The 19,271-nt window shown below is 46.2% G+C and overlaps 1 protein-coding gene across 2 annotated transcripts in view; it reads right to left on the bottom strand.

Annotated features, from left to right (window-relative positions):
- Positions 1-19,271, bottom strand: part of PDE1C (phosphodiesterase 1C) — a 244,296-nt gene that overhangs the window by 142,236 nt on the left and 82,789 nt on the right. The window contains exon 1 of one of the 2 annotated variants that reach the window (XM_033165413.1): positions 18,220-18,886. The exons of the other annotated variant lie outside the window; for it this stretch is intronic. Coding sequence (XP_033021304.1) covers positions 18,220-18,320 — 101 coding nt within the window. The 5' untranslated portion in view covers positions 18,321-18,886. Of the gene's footprint in view, positions 1-18,219; positions 18,887-19,271 lie in introns of those variants that run through there. 2 annotated transcript variants of the gene reach the window in all.

The raw sequence follows: 19,271 nt of genomic DNA, 5'->3' as shown, positions 1-19,271 counted from the left end.
ATAAACCTGATCTGTCTAAATCAGAAGGAGGAGTTGAAATAAAATTTTCCAATTGGCACTTTTCAGAACAATATGGCTGCGAGTCTTGAAAGACCTGTTCCCTGCTTTGCAAGCCTTTTCGCACTTCGCCTGGGAGGGCAAGGCCTGGACTGACTCCAGCTACGGCTGCTGAACAGACTCTTGGGTTGGGGGATCATTTTGGACAGAGTGGGTTGTTGCTATTATTCAGGGCCGTATTAGGGAGAACGGCCGACATGGCGCGCCGATCCCTCCGGCGCCCCCCGCGTGCCGTCTCCCGCACTTGCCGCCCCTCGGGAGGGGGGGGCGAGTGGGGAATGAGGGGCGTGGCGCTGGAGCGGCGCAGGGCTCTGTGCGCCCTTCCAGTGCTCCCATGACGGGAGGCAAGGGCAGCCAGCTCGCAGCCTGCCCGGGAGCGGCATGGGCGGCAGCAGCTGCGCTGCCGGCGCGGGAGCGGCCGGCTGCCAGCCTGCCCATGGGGGTGGGGGCGGGTTGGGGAGGGGGGTGCCCAGTATGCCGGCGGACTCGCGGGGGCACCCCGGGGGGGCGCCCTGGCACGTCGCGCCACTAGCCCCTATGGATGAGACGACCTTGCTGTTATTTATATTAATTGTTTGTGTCTTTATTTTAGATGTTATTACGATGCATGTGGAAATTACTTTATTCGGCTGCGAACTTTTTGATGCTTTATTTATTCTTTGTGAGCACTTTTGTTACGTTTGTAATTGCGTGTCGAGGGCCCAAGACACCCCCCCCCCAATAAATCCACACCTCACACAGCAATTTAAGTTTCAGGTTTTTGGCATTATTTTGGCCACAACTTTATTTAAATACAACCAATGTGTGTGGTTGCTTAGGCATTGGTTCCGACTATCTGTCCCCTGCCCTGGGACAGAACTGACATCCACTAGCCAGAGAAGTCAGTGAGGGTAAACACTTTAAGGGGGAGAGAATGGAACTGGGTGTCAGGCCCTCATCTCTCCCCAAATGCTCCCAGGCAGTGGCGTAGGAAGGGCGGGGCATAGTGGGTGCTCCGCCCTGGGTTCCAGGGGAGGGGGAGTGACACTCCCAGGCCCCTCCCCCGCCACCCGGCACCCCATCCTGTGGGAATATGTTTCTAAAGGTGCTTCTGCACCTGTTTGAATGGGTTTATTTTAGGTGTCCTTCCGCTCCTGCAAGGAAAGGTAAAAGATCATGCAGGGAGTTTTACTGCATGGATCCCTCCGCGGTTGGCCCTTGTAATGGTCAATAGTTGGTTTTCCCGCCCAAAAGTTAGCGTAGTAACAAGATTTTGATTGGTTATGGTAACTGTTATGACGCTGTTTGAGTATTCAATAAATAGCCTCCGCTCTCTGTAGCGAGTGTGGAGAACGCGCGAGACAAGCTAGAGAGATCATCGGTGCGTGGCAAGCCTAGAGAGAAACCGAAACCGAAACCAGCCGCACAGATCAGTTGAGAGCTTCTTCACCAGACCGCAGTCTCCTTTGTATTTATTTCATTTTGTTTTAAAGCCTTTTATTTGGCCGTCTAATTTTTGGCCATCATCTAGTTTGGTTTTTCTTCTTCTCCGGAATCTTTGGAACTCACAGACGCTCGCAGAAAATCTTCAGAGGCAACCAACGACTTTCCGAACTCACAAGCTAAACCTTCAGATCACAGCCAGCGGACCTTTTTCACGGCGCAGTGGGAGCGGGAACTCCGGCATTACTGGCCGTCCCATCTGCTGGCTATCCCCACACCATCCAGACGGGGAAGCCCCACAACCCGCCGCTCACTTGCCGGCTCGCTCACCGTCTCGCCGCAGGAGCAGCAGCGCTGGCCAGATCCACTACGCATGCCTGGAAATTCTAGGCATGCGCAGTGTATCCAACGCGCAGTGACATCACGGTGCAAACGTTGTGATGCCCCACCCCCAGGGGGGTGCCTCCGCGCCGCTGTTCCGGGTGGCGAAGAGGCTTCCTACACCGCTGCTCCCAGGGGCTCTTGTGTGGCCCTAGCCCCTTGCCGGGGGTACGGACAAAAGCATGTCGAGCCCCTGGATTCCTTTAACAGAATACCCTTGCATAGCAGCATAGGATCTGGCTGTAGATTATTACACATGTTGCTTTTTAAACTGTCTGTATGAATAAACTTTGCCAGACTGAATCTGAAGCCACAACTTGTGTGCCTGGTGTTAACCGAGACACAGCTTTTCTTGCCCCAACAACATGCAAAATGGCTTTAAAATGAATTTACAAGAGTTTCACTCCTTTTTTTGCATCTCAGAGAAGGACAGAAATGTGCGAGTCACATTGGCCAACACAGTCGAGTCTTCTATCATTGAATTCATGGACAAAATACCCCTTGCTTTATTCATTCAGATCATAGATGTGATTCTTAGAACTGGTTAACATGGCTGCAACTGAAAGCATTTGCACATTGACTCTGTTATGTACAGCCAAATTCTCCAGAGAGATTTAGGAAGAAGGGGGAGTGGTGACAGAGAAAGAAGTAGCGACTCTCACACCACTGGAAAAGAATTAGCATGTTTATATTTTTTTAAACTTAAAAATTGAATAATTTAAAGATCTCCAGACAAAGCGGGGCTTTCTGAGGACCTTTGAAAACCTCCACTCCCTGGTGCCAGCTAAAATACCTAGGGGACAAGGCCTACTGTGTAGTCATCCTTTCAGGGAGTTCTCGCCCCCCCCCCCATCACGTCATGACAGATCACTGAAAAAGAGGATGCAGAGACTGCCAGTATTTGCAGTACCGTCTTGTTTTGAAAGAAGAAAGTGGATTGTGGAACTCACAAATGCTTGCTTATATCAGATGCTACAGGGGCACACACTCAGCAAATTACCTCCAGGCTACAAAAGGTTGGTTTTTCTATGCTAAAAGCAATTAAGAGCCAGATTCCCATTCCTACAAAACCTGGCCGGGTCCTAAATAAGCATTTGCAGTGGGAAGCTCAAATATTTGCAGAATTTAAGGGACTTCCTTGAGTAAGTAAAGGAAAACAGAGGGGATGCTTTAAGGAGACTTGGCCAATATTTCAGGGGCTGCCACTGTTTGTGGCATATATTATTCGCGCTCACTTGCTCTGTGAAAAAGCCAAGCGGCCACATTCAAGGTTCAAGGGAGAATATGGGCTAGGGAAAGAAAGGTGGTCATATGTTTCTGTCAAAAGACCCCATTTGCCATTTCCTTTTCAGCTGCATTGAGAGTATGCTAGGGATGGAGTAGGAGCCATTATGAATCGAGCAATTTAGCACTCTAATCCCACAGGCAGGCAAGAAGATTAAAACCTGTTTCTTTCCTCCTCCTCTGCAATGCTGGGGGGGGGAGAGAGAGAGAAGGGGGGAACTAGCTACGCTTTTTAAATGCTGTATTATCTAGAATGGAGAGGATGGCAGCAGAAAGGCGGCAGGGAAAATCATTCTTGCACACATTTTAGCTCGACTAAATTGGCAAAGAAAGAAAAATTCTGCCAGAAAAGTAATCTGTGTGCAATACTTACAGATGCATTTATACCTTAAATAAATTTGTTAGCTGCCTTTCAAAAGACTGTATTTTTTTCCAAGGCAGCATGCAGGAGCTGATCAAGACAGTTTAAAACATGTGCAATATGAAAATAATGAACAAAACAATAATATTAGGAGAAAGCAATGCAAATATGCTGTCTGTTTCAGCTAGCCGATGGGCTGAAGAGATGGCCACCAAGAAACAGTAACAGTCCAAAGTGACCCCTCAGTCAACAAGAAGTCAGAAAAAGAAAGGTCTACTAAAGACAGCAAGGAGGGAATCAGCTGTTTTTCCTGAGAGAAGGGGTTCAATAAACGTGAAGCCACCCCTGAGAAGGTTCTGGAAAACTTTATTCATACAGGCCGGAAAACCAGGTTGAAATGCATCTAAATCAGGGGCAGGAAACCTTTCTAGGCAGGTTTCCGTCTCCTCTACCTCTTGTGGACCAAATTTGACAGATGGGACCTGTCAATCATCTCACGTCATAATGCTTGTCACATGACTTTGCTGCCTTCAAGCGTCTTCAAAGCACCATTGTTCAGCACTGAGGTCCAGCTCCGAGGGCCTTCCAGTGGTTCTCTCACTGCAAGAAGCGAGGTTACAGGGAACCAGGCAGAGGGCCTTCTCGGTAGTGGCACCCGCCACGTGGAACGCCCTCCCATCAGATGTCGAGGAGATAAACTACCTGACTTCTGGAAGACATCTGAAGAAGACAGCCATGTTTAGGGAAGTTTTTAATGTTTGATGTTTTTAATATACTGTTGGGAGCCGCCAGATGGGCGGGATATACGTAATAAATTATGATGATTATTATTTTGTGCAGTGCTTGGAATGGGGCTTCTGGAAAAGATGTGGCAATCAGCTGGTTCTCGGAGCTCCAGGAGCCCCCGTTCTCTTCAGAAGCTCCACTCAAATCACTTTGAAAAGGGCTTTGCAGGCATTGTCTATCAGCTGTTGAGCAATGCTTGTAAGCACTGTGTCCTCCAAGCCCTGCCCTTACTTGATTTAAGGGGGGGGGAGCTGCCCCCCCCAGCTACACCCAGGCATCACTTACTATTTTGAGCCCACACAAAACAACCATTCTACTGCTTTTCTGCCACACATTGGCATTAGCAAATAAAAAATAAAAAAAATCCCCTCTTGATTGGGTAGATGACCCAAATTACAAAACTAAGCTATGCCAGGGTGAGATTGTTAACCCGGAGGTCATTTGTGTGGGAAGAGCTTGTTCTGCTTCCAGCCTTCGCTCCTGCTGTTTACATAAGCATCTTGCCAAAAGTGAAATCCCGTAACAACTCACAAGGAAGAGACGAGGCCTGAGCACCACAGAAACAATGCTTGTGGGGATAAAATATTCAGAATCCTAACCCTTTGGCTTTGTTACGGGACAAATACCCCACACCAGCCTCGGCCCAGTATACCTGAAGGAGCGTCTCCACCCCCATCGTTCGGCCCGGACACTGAGGTCCAGCTCCGAGGGCCTTCTGGCAGTTCCCTCCCTGCGAGAAGCAAAGTTACAGGGAACCAGGCAGAGGGCCTTCTCGGTAGTGGCGCCCTCCCTGTGGAACACCCTCCCATCAGATGTCAAGGAAATAAACAACTATCTGACTTTTAGAAGACATCTGAAGGCAGCCCTGTTTAGGGAAGTTTTTAACATTTGATGTTTTATCATATATTATTATTATTATTATTATTATTACTATTATTATTATTATTATTATGCTGGAAGCCGCCCAGAGTGGCTGGGGTATAAATAATAAATTATTATAATAATATTATTATTACCATTCACTACCCACAGCTCAGAGGTTTGGTGGAAAGGGAGTCATGCGTAATGACAGAGCAGAAATTGGTAGGAAATGCAGTTGGCAAAATGTCCTGGAAAAACAACTTTTTGAAGCGTCTGATAATCTCCTGTTGGAGATTATTATTAGATCACAAAGGCTGGGGAGAGGCTAGTCTGATGGTGTTATGGTTGGCTCCGCAGGATGGGCGATTCAAACCTTAGCTCTGGCCTCTCTGTTCCCAGGGGCACACAAGGAAGCTGGGTATTGTCACCTTCTCCTTCCATCGGAAGTATGAATCTCTGGTGCCAGAACAAAATAATGGCTGTTTTCAGACATTCAGCCAAATGCCAGAGGCCACAGACTACATGGGGGGCATGTGTGCTAACCCCAGACAGGTTGGCCCCACCTTCTGCACTCCCAGCCTCCATGCCAGTATTAACTTTGGCCCTTCGGAAGTTGCAGAACTCCTGCTCCCACCACCCCCACCATGTTGGTGGGGGCTGCTGGGAGTTTGAATCCAGACCACGACTCGGTGATGGGGTGCATTTTGTTGTTGTTGTTGTTCAGTCATTCAGTCGTGTCTGACTCTTCGTGACCCCATGGACCAGAGCACGCCAGGCACTCCTGTCTTCCACTGCCTCCCGCAGTTTGGCCAAACTCATGCTAGTCGCTTCAAGAACACTGTCCAACCATCTCATCCTCTGTCGTCCCCTTCTCCTTGTGCCCTCCATCTTTCCCAACATCAGGGTCTTTTCCAGGGAGTCTTCTCCTCTCATGAGGTGGCCAAAGTACTGGAGCCTCAACTTCAGGATCTGTCCTTCTAGTGAGCACTCAGGGCCGATTTCCTTGAGAATGGATAGGTTTGATCTTCTTGCAGTCCATGGGACTCTCAAGAGTCTCCTCCAGCACCATAATTCAAAAGCATCAATTCTTCGGCGATCAGCCTTCTTGATGGTCCAGCTCTCACTTCCGCACATTACTACTGGGGAAAACCATAGCTTTAACTATACGGACCTTTGTCGGCAAGGTGATGTCTTTGCTTTTTAAGATGCTGTCTAGGTTTGTCATTGCTTTTCTCCCAAGAAGCAGGCGTCTTCTAATTTCGTGACTGCTGTCACCATCTGCAGTGATCATGGAACCCAAGAAAGTGAAATCTCTCACTGCCTCCATTTCTTCCCCTTCTATTTGCCAGGAGGTGATGGGACCAGTGGCCATGATCTTAGTTTTTTTGATGTTGAGCTTCAGACCATATTTTGCGCTTTCCTCTTTCACCCTCATTAAAAGGTTCTTCAATTCCTCCTCACTTTCTGCCATCAAGGTTGTATCATCAGCATATCTGAGGTTGTTGATAATTTTTCCGGCAATCTTAATTCCGGTTTGGGATTCATCCAGTCCAGCCTTTCGCATGATGAATTCTGCATATAAGTTAAATAAGCAGGGTGCATGATTGTATACAAAGGGGCCCAGGTTCAATGCCTTAAAACCTGGAAAGACGCCAGTCGTGTGTATAATATTGAGCTAAACGGAGCAGGATTTCTGGGTGGCTAGCAATGTGACCTACACAGTTTGTTCCCTGTCTTCATTAGGATGCCTGAATGCACCTGGAATCTTTCACATTACAGCCATCATATACCTGCACCCTGCCCTGCAAGTTGAGGTGTTCTCTGAACTCAAAATCCCTGTTGTGTTCCTGTGGCAATGATGGTTCCTGCACCGTGGAAGATCCAAGAGAAATTGCTTGTCCCCGTTAACTCCACCTCTATAAACCACAACCTGCCCTTAAGGTTTTATGCATTTCACTTCTTCTGCTATCTGGGCTGCTGGCATTCTGCTCCTCATCCTCCGAGGGGTTTTGTAGCCACCATTTGTTGCATTGGCATGTGGTAGAGCACATTTTCTGCCGCTGGTCTGGGAACCTATTAAGCAGTATTTGTGAAAGAGGATTTGAAAATCCCAAGTATGAAAGGTGTGAACCGTAAGTCCTTCTCCAGTTTGGAAAATGGACAGTTTTCAGGCCTCCTCTCAGTCAAGAGCAGCAGTAAAGAACTGTGAACATACACTCAGCATGGTCTACAAAACACCGTTTTTACAGCCTTGTAAGTTTGTCAGTCCTCATGAGAGAATTCTCTTTGGAAATAAATAGAGTTTGCTCAAAGCAGACATAAAAGCAGCAGCTGGGCAGTTTTATATCCAGCTACCAGGAAAAGGACATAAAGAACCTTTCCCCATAATTTATATGCTGAACATGCCAAATTGAACATAAACAGTAACTGAACATGGATACCCATTGTAAAAAAAATTAAACAATTATGCAAGTGTTTCTCACATCAAAAGGTGTCATGTAGATGCTGAACTGTGCATGGTAGATGTATTTATTTTTTAAAAAATAACTATGGTGCTGCAGGAGACTATTGAGAGTCCCATGGACTGCAAGAAGATCAAACCTATCCACTCTTCGGGAAATCAGCCCTGAGTGCTCACTGGAAGGACAGATCCTGAAGCTGAGGCTCCAATACTTTGGCCACCTCGTGAGAAGAGAAGACTCCCTGGAAAAGACCCTGGTGTTGGGAAAGATTGAGGGCACAAGGAGAAAGGAACGACAGAGGGCAAGATGGTTGGACAGTGTTCTTGAAGCTACTAACATGAGTTTGACCAAACTGCAGGAGGCAATGGAAGACAGGAGTGCCTGGCATGCTCTGGTCCATGGGGTCATGAAGAGTCGGACACAACTAAATGACTAAACAACAACAATCGGGAGAAGTCAGAGCCACAAGAATTCAGTTCTGGATAACTATCTTTAATTAATTACGGTATATGTACCACTGTCAATATAAACCGACTAACCAGAAAATCAGTCTACTGAGCCTCAGGTTGAAAAACAGAGGCTAACGGAGCATATGTGTGTCCTGCTCCACACACAGAGAGACATTAATGCAGGGGTCGGCAACCTAAGGCCCATGGGCCGGAATCGGCCCATGGAGGCTGTTTAACCGGCTCACGAGCCACTCCCCGAACCAAGCCGCCCGCTCGATGAGTCCCCATGCACTGTGCTAAACCAGCATAGTGCGGTGCGGGGACTATCTTCCACAGTTCTGGAAGTCACTTCTGAGCATGCCCAGATTCTGGAAATCGCGTCTGCGCATGTCCACAGCGCCAGAAATCGCTTCTGCACATGCCCGGATGCCGAAAATCGCTTCTGCACTGGCGCGATTTCCGGCGTCACGCTGCACCGGTCCGGCCCACAGAGTATCTCCGGGGGAGTGATCCGGCCCATGCCCGGTAAGCCTTGCCAACCCCTGCATTAATGGCTTGATGACTGCAACATCAAGTGGCAAGTGTAAATGAACCATCATAGATCAACTAATAGAGATAGAGGAGGGATTATGCGAGTTTATTTGCTCATTCAGAAACTATAGCTCCATCCATAGTCACCTGCTATTAGTGTAGGCCAAAGGAAGGGAAGTCATGTCAAAGTGTTGGTGCTGACCTTTAAAGCCCTAAACGGCCTCGGTCCAGTGTACCTGAAGGAACGTCTCCACCCCCATCATTCTGCCTGGACACTGAAGTCCAGCTCTGAGGGCCTTCTGGCAGTTCCCTCGCTGCGAGTAGCCAAGTTACAGGGAACCAGGCAGAGGGCCTTCTCGGTAGTGGCACCCGCCCTTTGGAACACCCTCCCACCAGATGTCAAAGAAAAAAACAACTACCAGACTTTTAGAAGACATCTGAAAGCAGCCCTGTTTAGGGAAGCTTTTAATGTTTAATAGATTATTGTATTTTAACATTCTGTTGGAAGCCACCCAGAGTGGCTGGGGAAACCCAGCCAGATGGACGGGGTATAAATAATAATAATAATAATAATAATAATAATAATAATAATAATACTGTTATTATTTAGAGAACAGTCAACATAAAGTTCCCATAAAGCATAGGCTGTTTCCACATGTGAATTTACTGAGGGTTCACAATATTGTTGACTGGATAGCTCAGGTGGTTAAAGCTTGGTGTGATAATGCCAATGTTGCAGGTTCGATCCCCGTATGGGACAGCTGAATATTCCTGCACAAGGGGATTGGACTAGAATGATCCTCAGGGTCGCTTCTAACTCTACAATTTGACGAATCTATATCAGACAGGTAACATGCATCCCATGGTGAAGTGGAAACTTCACGAAGTTATTTATATTTCCATTCTGAGGAGGGGGGCATCTATTTTCCTTGCTGGAAAAAGTGGAGGCACAGCAAGACCTCACAGATACCCTCACTTGGCAGTGTCACTAAGCAACGTGGAACGTGCAGTAGAATCAAGGTGCAGCCCATTTTCCACTCAGGGATTTAAGTTTTTGAGGCCCAGGGCAGGGAGTGGACATTTGGGGTCGAACTACACATTACACTTAATGCATAAAAGTAAAGGTAAAGGGACCCCTGACCATTAGATCCAGTCGCAGACAACTCTGGGTTGCGGTGCTCATCTCGCTTTATTGGCTGAGGGAGCTGGCGTACAGCTTCTGGGTCATGTGGCCAGCATGACTAAGCCGCTTTCTGGCGAACCAGAGCAGCACACGGAAACGTCATTTACCTTCCCGCCGGAGCGGTACCTATTTATCTACTTTCACTTTGATGTTTTTCGAACTGCTAGGTGGGCAGGAGCGGGGACCGAGCAACGGGAGCTCACCCCGTCACAGGGATTCAAACCTCCGACCTTCTGATCAGCAAGCCCTAGGCTCTGTGGTTTAACCCACAACGCCACCCATGTTAATGCATAGCCTACAGCTATATCCATTGTCTTCCTTCAAGTAATTAGTTGGGTTTTTTTATTGCAGTGCGTAAGCAGGGGGATTATGACTTTCTTCACCAGCTATGAGACATGAACACACACTTGAAAATAACACACAACCCTGCCTGGCTGTGAGGCTTTGTAAGAAAAAACAACAACGTCCCAGTTGCTGCCAAAAGTCCTTCTCCTCGTGACAGTCATCTCTAACCACCACCCATGACTGCAGGGCAGATAGTTACACTTGCATTTAAAAATGCACACACTCATTTGTATGTCTAGGTGCACACTTAGAAATAATTGCTCTCATTTTAATAGAAGGAAGCTCCACATAGTGGAGAAGACTGTGAGCAGGGGCCCTTCAAATGGAGGACTGCCCTCTGTAAAACGGGACACAGGGCTGCTAGGGCTGTTAAAAGGAAAACAAGCAGCGATGTAGTGTTAAATTTTGAAATGCAGGAACTCCTCATGGCCGCCCGCTTAGCCATGACCTCGGTGAGAGTCCAAAAAAATGCACGCAGCTGTTGTGAAATATTATCACACACACAAGCAGCAGAAGTATGTAGTTAAAAACCCAATTTATTAGTATCAGCGTGCCGATAAAGTTCCCTGGGACTAAGCTCCAGTGATTGCCGCAGCACTTACTTCTCCTGCAATAGGTTCAACGTGCAAAACACATCGAGCTTTCACAAAAGATCTTCAGCCAGCTGAAAGGCAATCTTTAGCTTTTAATTAGAAATGCACAGAAGTGTTGCCATTTTAAACTGCTAATGTAAAGTAGGAACCCTATCAATGGAAAGGAAAAAAGTATTCAGCATCTTTTTGATTATTTCCCGCATTTTCTGGCCTCTAATTGCCACAAACTTGAAAGCGGAATTATCCTCTCGTTCGTTGCCAGAGGAAAGAGAGTTTATCAATTACCCTGGCAGGCTAGAAAACAGGGTCCTCACTCCTGCTGTGGAGGGGCGAGTCTTGGAGCTGTGTTCTCCTGCCTCCCTCTTCCAAGGAACATAAAAAGGTAAAGGGACCCCTGACCATTAGGTCCAGTCGTGTCCGACTCTGGGGTTGTGGCACTCATCTCGCGTTACTGGCCAAGGGAGCCGGTGTACAGCTTCCGGGTCATGCGGAACCAGAGCAGCGCACGGAAACGCCGTTTACCTTCCCGCCGGAGTGGTACCTATTTATCTACTTGCACTTTGACATGCTTTCAAACTGCTAGGTGGGCAGGAGCTGGGACCGAGCAACGGGAGCTCACCCCATCGTGGGGATTTGAACTGCCAACCTTCTGATCGGCAAGCCCAAGGGCCAGTGGTTTAACCCACAGCGCCACCCGCGTCCCTAGGAACATAACTGTATGCTAAGTATTAAGTGAAATATGTAGTTTGAACCTCACTGGCTGCATGCAGGTTCTGAAACTCCCTTCCCTTGGACACCCAGCTAGCCCCCAGGCTGATGGTCTTTCGTAGTTCAAGGTGTTTTTGTTTCAGCAATCCTTGAGATGATGGAATTGTCAGGTTTCTGCCCTGTTACTTTATGGTAAGTTGCCTGTTTTTGGCTTTCATCTGGGTGCTGTGTTTTTCTCTCTTTCTAATCTTCTTTTTCATTTTTATCACATTTTGCTAATTTAACGGTGTGAGCAGTCTCAGGCACTGGGTCTGAAAAAGATGAGGGGTATAAATCCTATAAAGAAACTACAGTGGTAGCTCGGTTCTCAAACAGCTTGGTACTCAAACAACTTGGAACCCAAACACTGCAAACCCGGAAGCAAGTGTTCCGGTTTGTGAACTTTTTTTGGAAGCTGAACATGCTCCAGTTTGAGTGTTACGCTTCCGATTTAAGTGCCACACTTCCGTTTTGAGTGTTACGCTGATATCTGTCTGTTTTCGCTATTTATTTTGCGTTTTTGTTTTTGCAACTCTTTTGTTTTTGTGACTTTGTGGAACCCAGTTCAGCTACTGATTGATTGATTGATTGATTGATTGTGTGACTACAGTACATTGTTTATTGCTTTCATTTTATGGATCAATGGTCTCGTTAGATAGTAAAATTCATTTTAAATTGCTCTTTTAGGGGTTGTTTTTCAAAGTCTGGGATGGATTAATCCATTTTGCATTACTTTCTATGGGAAAGCGCACCTTGGTTTTGGAACGCTTTGGTTTTGGAACGGACTTCCAGAATGGATTAAGTTTGAGAACCAAGGTACCACTGTAATTTAAAAAGTCCAACTGATCCCACAAAGGCAAAATAAGAATAGTGCTTTACAAGACATGGGTACCAGTCCAGGGACAGTTGACTTATAAAATCTGCCCCTTCTTTCTAGTGATATGTGGCACTCCATTAAAAACAGAAAAAACTCTCATCTTGAAGATCCTAATGGGAAAACTAAGTGATTTGCCAGTATTAAACCATGATGTAACACTGCCGCTATGAGCCAACATGCTGATGCAATTGTTTAGGATCCGGGACCTGGGGGCTTTTAAAACTATTTTGTTGTACCCAAGGGTGCCATGACGTATCTTTCTGAGTTGCAAAAATCAACCCACTGGATATCCATCTAGGGAAGTGGTAAAATGTTCACACATCACCGCTATATAGAGATCTATGAGATGCCCAGATGCTTTGCAACACAAGAGGAATGGTAGAATTCTCACAAGGCACTTTTGTTCCAGAATTGCTGAAAATTTCATAACCTTATGTTAATTTCCAGGAAGGAACAGTTAGTTACGGTGTTAATATTATGCTGATTATCATGCAGACACACGGCAAACCTCCAGAGGTTGTTACTCTATGTTTACTGTATCTCACTTGCAAAAATTAAGCCGGTGCTCTTCTACTGTCAATAGCCCGAATACTGGGATTAAGAATGGAAACAGCAGCATTATTTCAGAATGTTTCTTTAATGTCCTGTGTGTGCTATTTCCCACAGAATTTATGGTCCGCTTGAAGGGCCCCAGGTTCTATTATTACGTTTAATCAGATTTTAAACCACCGTGATTGACATAATTAAAAACACAAATACAACGAATACACTTAAAATAAAACCTTAACAAGTGGGCACCTGTGGTAAAGACCCAATTATCCGGCTGGGAAAGCATGTCCCTGGCATTTCCAACTAGGAAAACCTGTCTGAAAACCCGAAGAGCCGAAACCAGTTATTGTGTCAAGATGGACCAATGGATCTGAACTGTTATAAGGTCCTATGTTCTCGCCATGTATTCTCTTGCCTTTCCCATAAATTGCATCACACTGAACTACACACACTCACACACCGCCTTGAGTACCTTGAGAGGAAGGCGATCTACACATTTTAAAAACCAGCAAACGCTGCCTCTCGGACATGCCACCCGTCTCTGAGCACGGGTGGCATAAATAGAGGAGCTGCGCTTGCCCATTCATTGAAATGGCTCGCTGCTTGAGTCGTCATCAAATGCCTGGATCAATTTGCTCTTTGTCTGGCCTTGGTGCCGTTTTCACTTCCTGCTCTCCACATATGGCACCACTAATGATGACAGAGTTTTGGCAGAAGAATGCGATTGTTCGATGTCCGGGAGATGGATTGGGGTTGAAGAATCTCATCCCCAGAGGCGCCGGGGGCTCCTTCTAGGTAACAGTGTTTATTTCTGTGACCAGAGACTGATTGCAGTCAACCACTGGTCAAGAAATGACTCGCTACTGTGTACTTACTGCTTGTGAAAAGGAAACCTCCTTATCTTCCTTGTTGCATGTACATTTTGACAAGCTCCCATCTGATAAAACAGCAGCTGTACTCTTCCGAGACATGATCCAGAGGCTGCGCATTGCAGTAGAGGATGGAGTCAGTGTGTTCATCCTTTTCCCTCTCCCCTGTTCCATGCCCCCAGCGTACTCATATACAGTGGTACCTCCGGTTAAGTACTTAATTCGTTCTGGAGGTCCGTTCTTAACCTGAAATTGTTCTTAACCTGAAGCACCACTTTAGCTAATGGGACCTCCCACTGCCGCTGCACCACCAGAGCACGATTTCTGTTCCTATCCTGAAGCAAAGTTCTTAACCTGAAGCGTTATTTCTGGGTTAGCAGAGTCTGTAACCTGAAGCGTATGTAACCCGAGGTACCACTGTACATGGACATGCCCTGTTTTGGGGTTCAGTGTGATTTGGGCGGCAGTAGCCACATGGCAGCAGCAACCCCTTCTTTTGACCAGCTCACTAGGTGACAGAAGCAGCCAGGGGCCGCCGCCACCATTGCTGCACACTGATTGGCTGGTTAGTCACATGATCCAGTACAGTAGAGGGAAGGGCTTCTACACCACTGAGGGTTATGCGGCAGAGGGAATTTTCACGTGTGGCTTGGCATTTGCTTGGTCCAGAGAAGCTATGCCTGTTGAACACTCTTCTTTTATACGAACGTATGGGCACCCTGCCCTCTCTTTCGTCCACTCGTCCTTTTAGAGAGAGAAGGCTCACTTCCACTGTTGGCCCATCCATGAGGCAGATTGAGGCAGCCGCCTCAGGTGGCAGAATCCTTGGGGCACTTCTGAGGGAGCTCCTCACTACTGCCAGAGAAGCAAGCGGAAGCGAGATCTCGGTAAGGCGGCAAAACGCCTCAGTAAGGCCTGGCCTCTTCACAAAGGGTGAATAATCTGACATAACCTTTTTCTATACAGAGGTTCACACGTGCAGCAATATGAATGTGAAACGCAAGGGATGAAAAGAGCATGATTTTCCAGGAAGAAAATGTAAGCATGGACAGGCAGGAAGCTAACATGTCCCTCTTACAAAATCTAAATGGATTCCCTCCCCTGCCCCCCAATCCAACCGTGTGCATTTCCCTGTTGAGGGAAAATCTATTAGAATCAATCCTTTGAAAGCACTTAGCGCAATAGCACACGTCTCTTTTACATGTTATAGCCTCACCACAAGAGCCACTATGGACTCATGTCCTTCTTGTGGGTTTCCCATAGGCATCTGGTTGGACGCTGCATTGCAGCCCTATGTTGCACTGAACATTGGTGTAATCCAGCAGGACTTATGTTGTTATGTTCCATGAGTTCATTCCATGGCATGGCTCTAGCCTGGAATGACATAGGCTGGGCCCATCCTGTTGTCTTTCCCCTGGAATGGTTACCCTCCCTGGAGGCAGGTTGCCAATATTGTGGGAAAGACACATACAGGTGTCCATTTCCACACGGTTGAAGCCAGGCTATGGGATGGATCCTTGTGGCTCCTGTAGCAGGGTTGTAAAGGGCAGTGGGCCCCATAAGGGCTGGCCTCCTGGCCAAATAGTCCTGGGGACAGGAAAAAGCACAGGTGCAAAGGAGAAGCTGCCAGTTTTAATTTGCAATTGTGCACCGAATTCTACTCTGGAGAATCCCTGACCTTCAAGAGCAACTTTAAAGAGTAGGTGATGGGGTGCCTTGGGAAACGGTGCCAAAAAAGAGGGACAATGTGTGTGGAACTCTGCGCATGGGCCTTTGGATCCTAGCCAATGTCTTCTTGGCAATACCCAACCCAACCCCCCCCCCCCAAAAAATATGCAACTCTTCATTGTCTTCTTCAGCCCATTGTCAAGACCTGACACCACAGTACCGGTACTAAATTCTTAGACTATACATACAAGTATTTTACACCAGTTCATGGCAAAATAGAGTTAAGATCATGTTAGAGACAGGTGTCGTTGTTAGTGAGCATTGCTCAGGACAGGAGCTTTTTCTATTGGAAATGGTATCACTGGACACTTAGTTATTCATTGGCAGCTTGAGCTCCTCTGTTACCTGAGCCATAGGTGTGTGCCAAACAATCATGTTATTTGAGAATAATCAAGGCACAATTGTTATTGACAGAACATTTTCAGTAGAGATATAACTTGTTTCATGAAAGATTAACGCTGCGTTCCTGTTACTTACTAGGGAGACAGCCTAGCTGAACACAGTGTGACTTACTTCTGAGTAGACATGGAAAGGATTGCATTGTTAAGCCTATGGGTGTGATGGTGAAATATTATGAGAAACACATACAATTATATTTCCTAACTCTAAATTACATTTAATTGAGTAAATAAAAAATAGAAATAGAAATATATATAAAGATCATATCAGAGGCAGGCTTAAAATAATTGTGTTTAGACTAGGTTTGGTTTGTGCGCTATGTTTTTACTAAGATCACAGTAAGAAAATACTACTACTACTAAGCCAATATCCTTTTGCCATTGGTGTCCTGGTATGCAGTAATGTTCTGTTTCACTTCCTGTGCAATTGCAATGCAGAGGTACAATCTGGTGATGAAATTATTACCACCCTGCTGGTGGATGAAGACATTTATTTGCATGGAACTATGCGCCCTTCTGGAAAATCCTGCTTGATCTTTTGAGGGACAAGTCTTTTTGTAAGCGTATCCGTTCGCTTTTAAGAGATTGAAATCCCCTGCCTTCAAGTTACTCATGGGGGAATCGGAAAGGAAAATAAAAACAAAATGTGAAATGCCTATTGGCCGAAGCTCAGCCAGCAGACTATGTTTGCAAAGTGTCAAGTCACCACCGAAAAGCAGCACAATGAACAAAGAAGAAGAAGATACACATTTCAGTCACGCTAGTTTTGGAAGAAAGAGGGAAATTGTACTTTTTTGGGTGGTTTCTGGCTACAGCATCACTTTGCAAGATGATGCCGTTGAATTGAATACAACAGGGTCCTTCTGAATTTGCTTTGCTCCCTAAGTATGGGCAGAATCGCACCAGTAATTATTACAGAGTGGACTGTCATGAAATTAGGCTATTGACCAAGACACTAAATCATATCTGAACATGAGGGATAGTCTAACTCTTGCACAGAATGTTTCAGACAATCACAAATGGTATATATAACCAGCAGAGAGATGGAAAAATAAAGGTTTGGAGTTGTTGTTTTTTTGTAGAGCTAGTCTGTTTGGAATTGCTACACAACAGCTGTCATTGGGCTTGACTGCATTGCTTCACTTCCTGGAACAGATCCTCGCCGTGATATATATTCCCTTTCTGGTCCAAGGCAAGCACAACACGTTCAGAATAATTCCTTATAAAACGTGATATCACCAGAAAACGACAACAAGCCAACAACTTGCAGAAAGAAAGCTTCAAGTTTTAAGCTGGGATTCTTGGGTGGAGTGGGGAGGGGGTTGAGATTACTTCCCCTGATATATTCCCCTCATGCCCAGCATCTCTCCCTAGTGAAATCACAGCCTGCTATGTTAAGATGATGAGAGAGAAAATATTCTGTTCTGAACATCTGGACAGATGCAGCTTAACATGCTAACACTCTATGTAGGCTTGATCAGAAAAGGAATAAAGCAAATACTCTGTTGCCATTAAACAGATTTACAGGACAATCCCATGCATGCCAACTCAGAGGTAACCCCTACTGAGTTCAGTGGGACTTACAGCTAAGTGTGTCTAGGGTTGCAGAATTAAAGTTTGTAATAATAATTTCATTGTCACACACACACACACACACACACACAAACACACACACACACACTTAGAAACAAGAAATCCCGATACATACATATATATGCATTTCAAACCTTCTGGGACTATTGAATAACACGTTTATTTGCATACCTCACCTTTCCTCTGTCATGCTGCTAGGAATAGCTGTACCTCCAATACGGCAAAAATCATGCCCATTCCAAAAGTTCAAATAAATAAACATGCTGAATCACAAGCATTAACAAAAACAGACTTGAGTTTCCTGCCGTTAAAAAGTGAATTTCAACTGTGTTTTCCAAGTTCCTCCACATTTGTTCAAGCTGCTTTTGGGAGAGGGAGGGAGGAATGCACAAACAAACACAGAGGTAAACAGAACTGGGTACAGGCTTGGTTTTAATATGACAGAGGTGTGGCTGTTTTTTTTTATGCCCACTTGCATATTAAAACATTGTTGCGTTTGTGCTTACATAAATGGCATTTCTTCACTGTAACGTGCAATTTCAGCATATTCAGAGAAAAGACCGTGGGTTTCTTTTAACCCCTGTAAGTGGCTGGAAGTTGGTGGATATGCAGTAAGCAGGTGTGGTTTGTCCTTGGACTGGACTAAAAAGTATGTGCAAGAGAACAGATGTCTAAATCATTGCCATAAAAAACTAGAGAGAGAGAGAGAGCAGGGAAATACAAAAGATAAAAGTGTTACTTACAGTCCTCTGAGGCGAAGCCATATCTTCTCTATTTGTTCCGGTTGCAGGTATTTCAAAGAGTTGCTCTCAAATTCTTCAATTTCCTTCGTCGGAGACTCCATAGCTCTACGTTTTCACTTTGGTCAAAGCTCAGAGAGAATGGATGCGTCCCCCAAAACATGCACACGCTCCAATTTTCTTTTTTCTTCTTTTTTGGTTAACACTGACCAGGAGCAGCAACCATTTCCCCCCCCCTGCCTCCAAATGCTCCCCCCTCCGCCACACACACCCCTGGCTTCCACACGAGGGGCAAAAATTTCAGGTGTGCTCCGGGGGGCAGCTGCGGTGGCATGCCATGTTCCTCGGAGTGATGGAAAGGGATTAGAGGCTGATCTCCAGATTGAACGCAACCCCACAGATTTTTATTTTTTATTTTTACACAATAAGCCAAGGATACAATCAGTAATACCAGCTGAAGGATCTTTATCAGGGGCGAGGGAGAGGGGGTGGGGGAAAGCCTTGCGGACAATTAAGCTGTCTGAATGGGAGGCCTTATAGAACTGGCAGATGTACAGCTCCCAATTATCCGCCTTGCCATTCGCTGGACTCACTCTGCGTCTCCCCTCTGTGCTATGAAAGGCAGCCCTCATTCCTTCCAGTGCTGAATTTCTCTCTCTCTCTCTCTCTCTCCTTCTCTCTCACACCCACCCACAAATGCCCTCCCCTTCTCGGGTTCTTCCACTTACCAGCCACTTTACTGACAGGCAAGGAAACCGACAACTGAGGGAAAGTCATCTGTCAGCATAAGCCTGACCAACGTCTCTCCCTCTCTCTCTCTCTCTCTCTCTTTCCCTCTTCATACACAAAAGCACACCAAACTATAGTAGTACAGAAGGAGAGGATAATCCAAAGGGGGGGGCAGGGAGGCCTGCTTCAATTAAAGTGGAACCGAGTCAAGCAATCGCACTAATGCACCTCCAAGAGAATCTGCTTGAGTGCAGTCAGGCTGCCTATGCGAGCGAGCAAGCAAGCAATCGTGGATGAAAGACGGCGGCACTGCGTGAAACTGTTTT

The sequence above is a fragment of the Lacerta agilis genome, chromosome 12, assembly GCF_009819535.1.
Source record: "Lacerta agilis isolate rLacAgi1 chromosome 12, rLacAgi1.pri, whole genome shotgun sequence".
Lineage (NCBI taxonomy): Eukaryota > Metazoa > Chordata > Lepidosauria > Squamata > Lacertidae > Lacerta > Lacerta agilis.
This window is presented reverse-complemented; position numbering and strand designations above follow the sequence as displayed.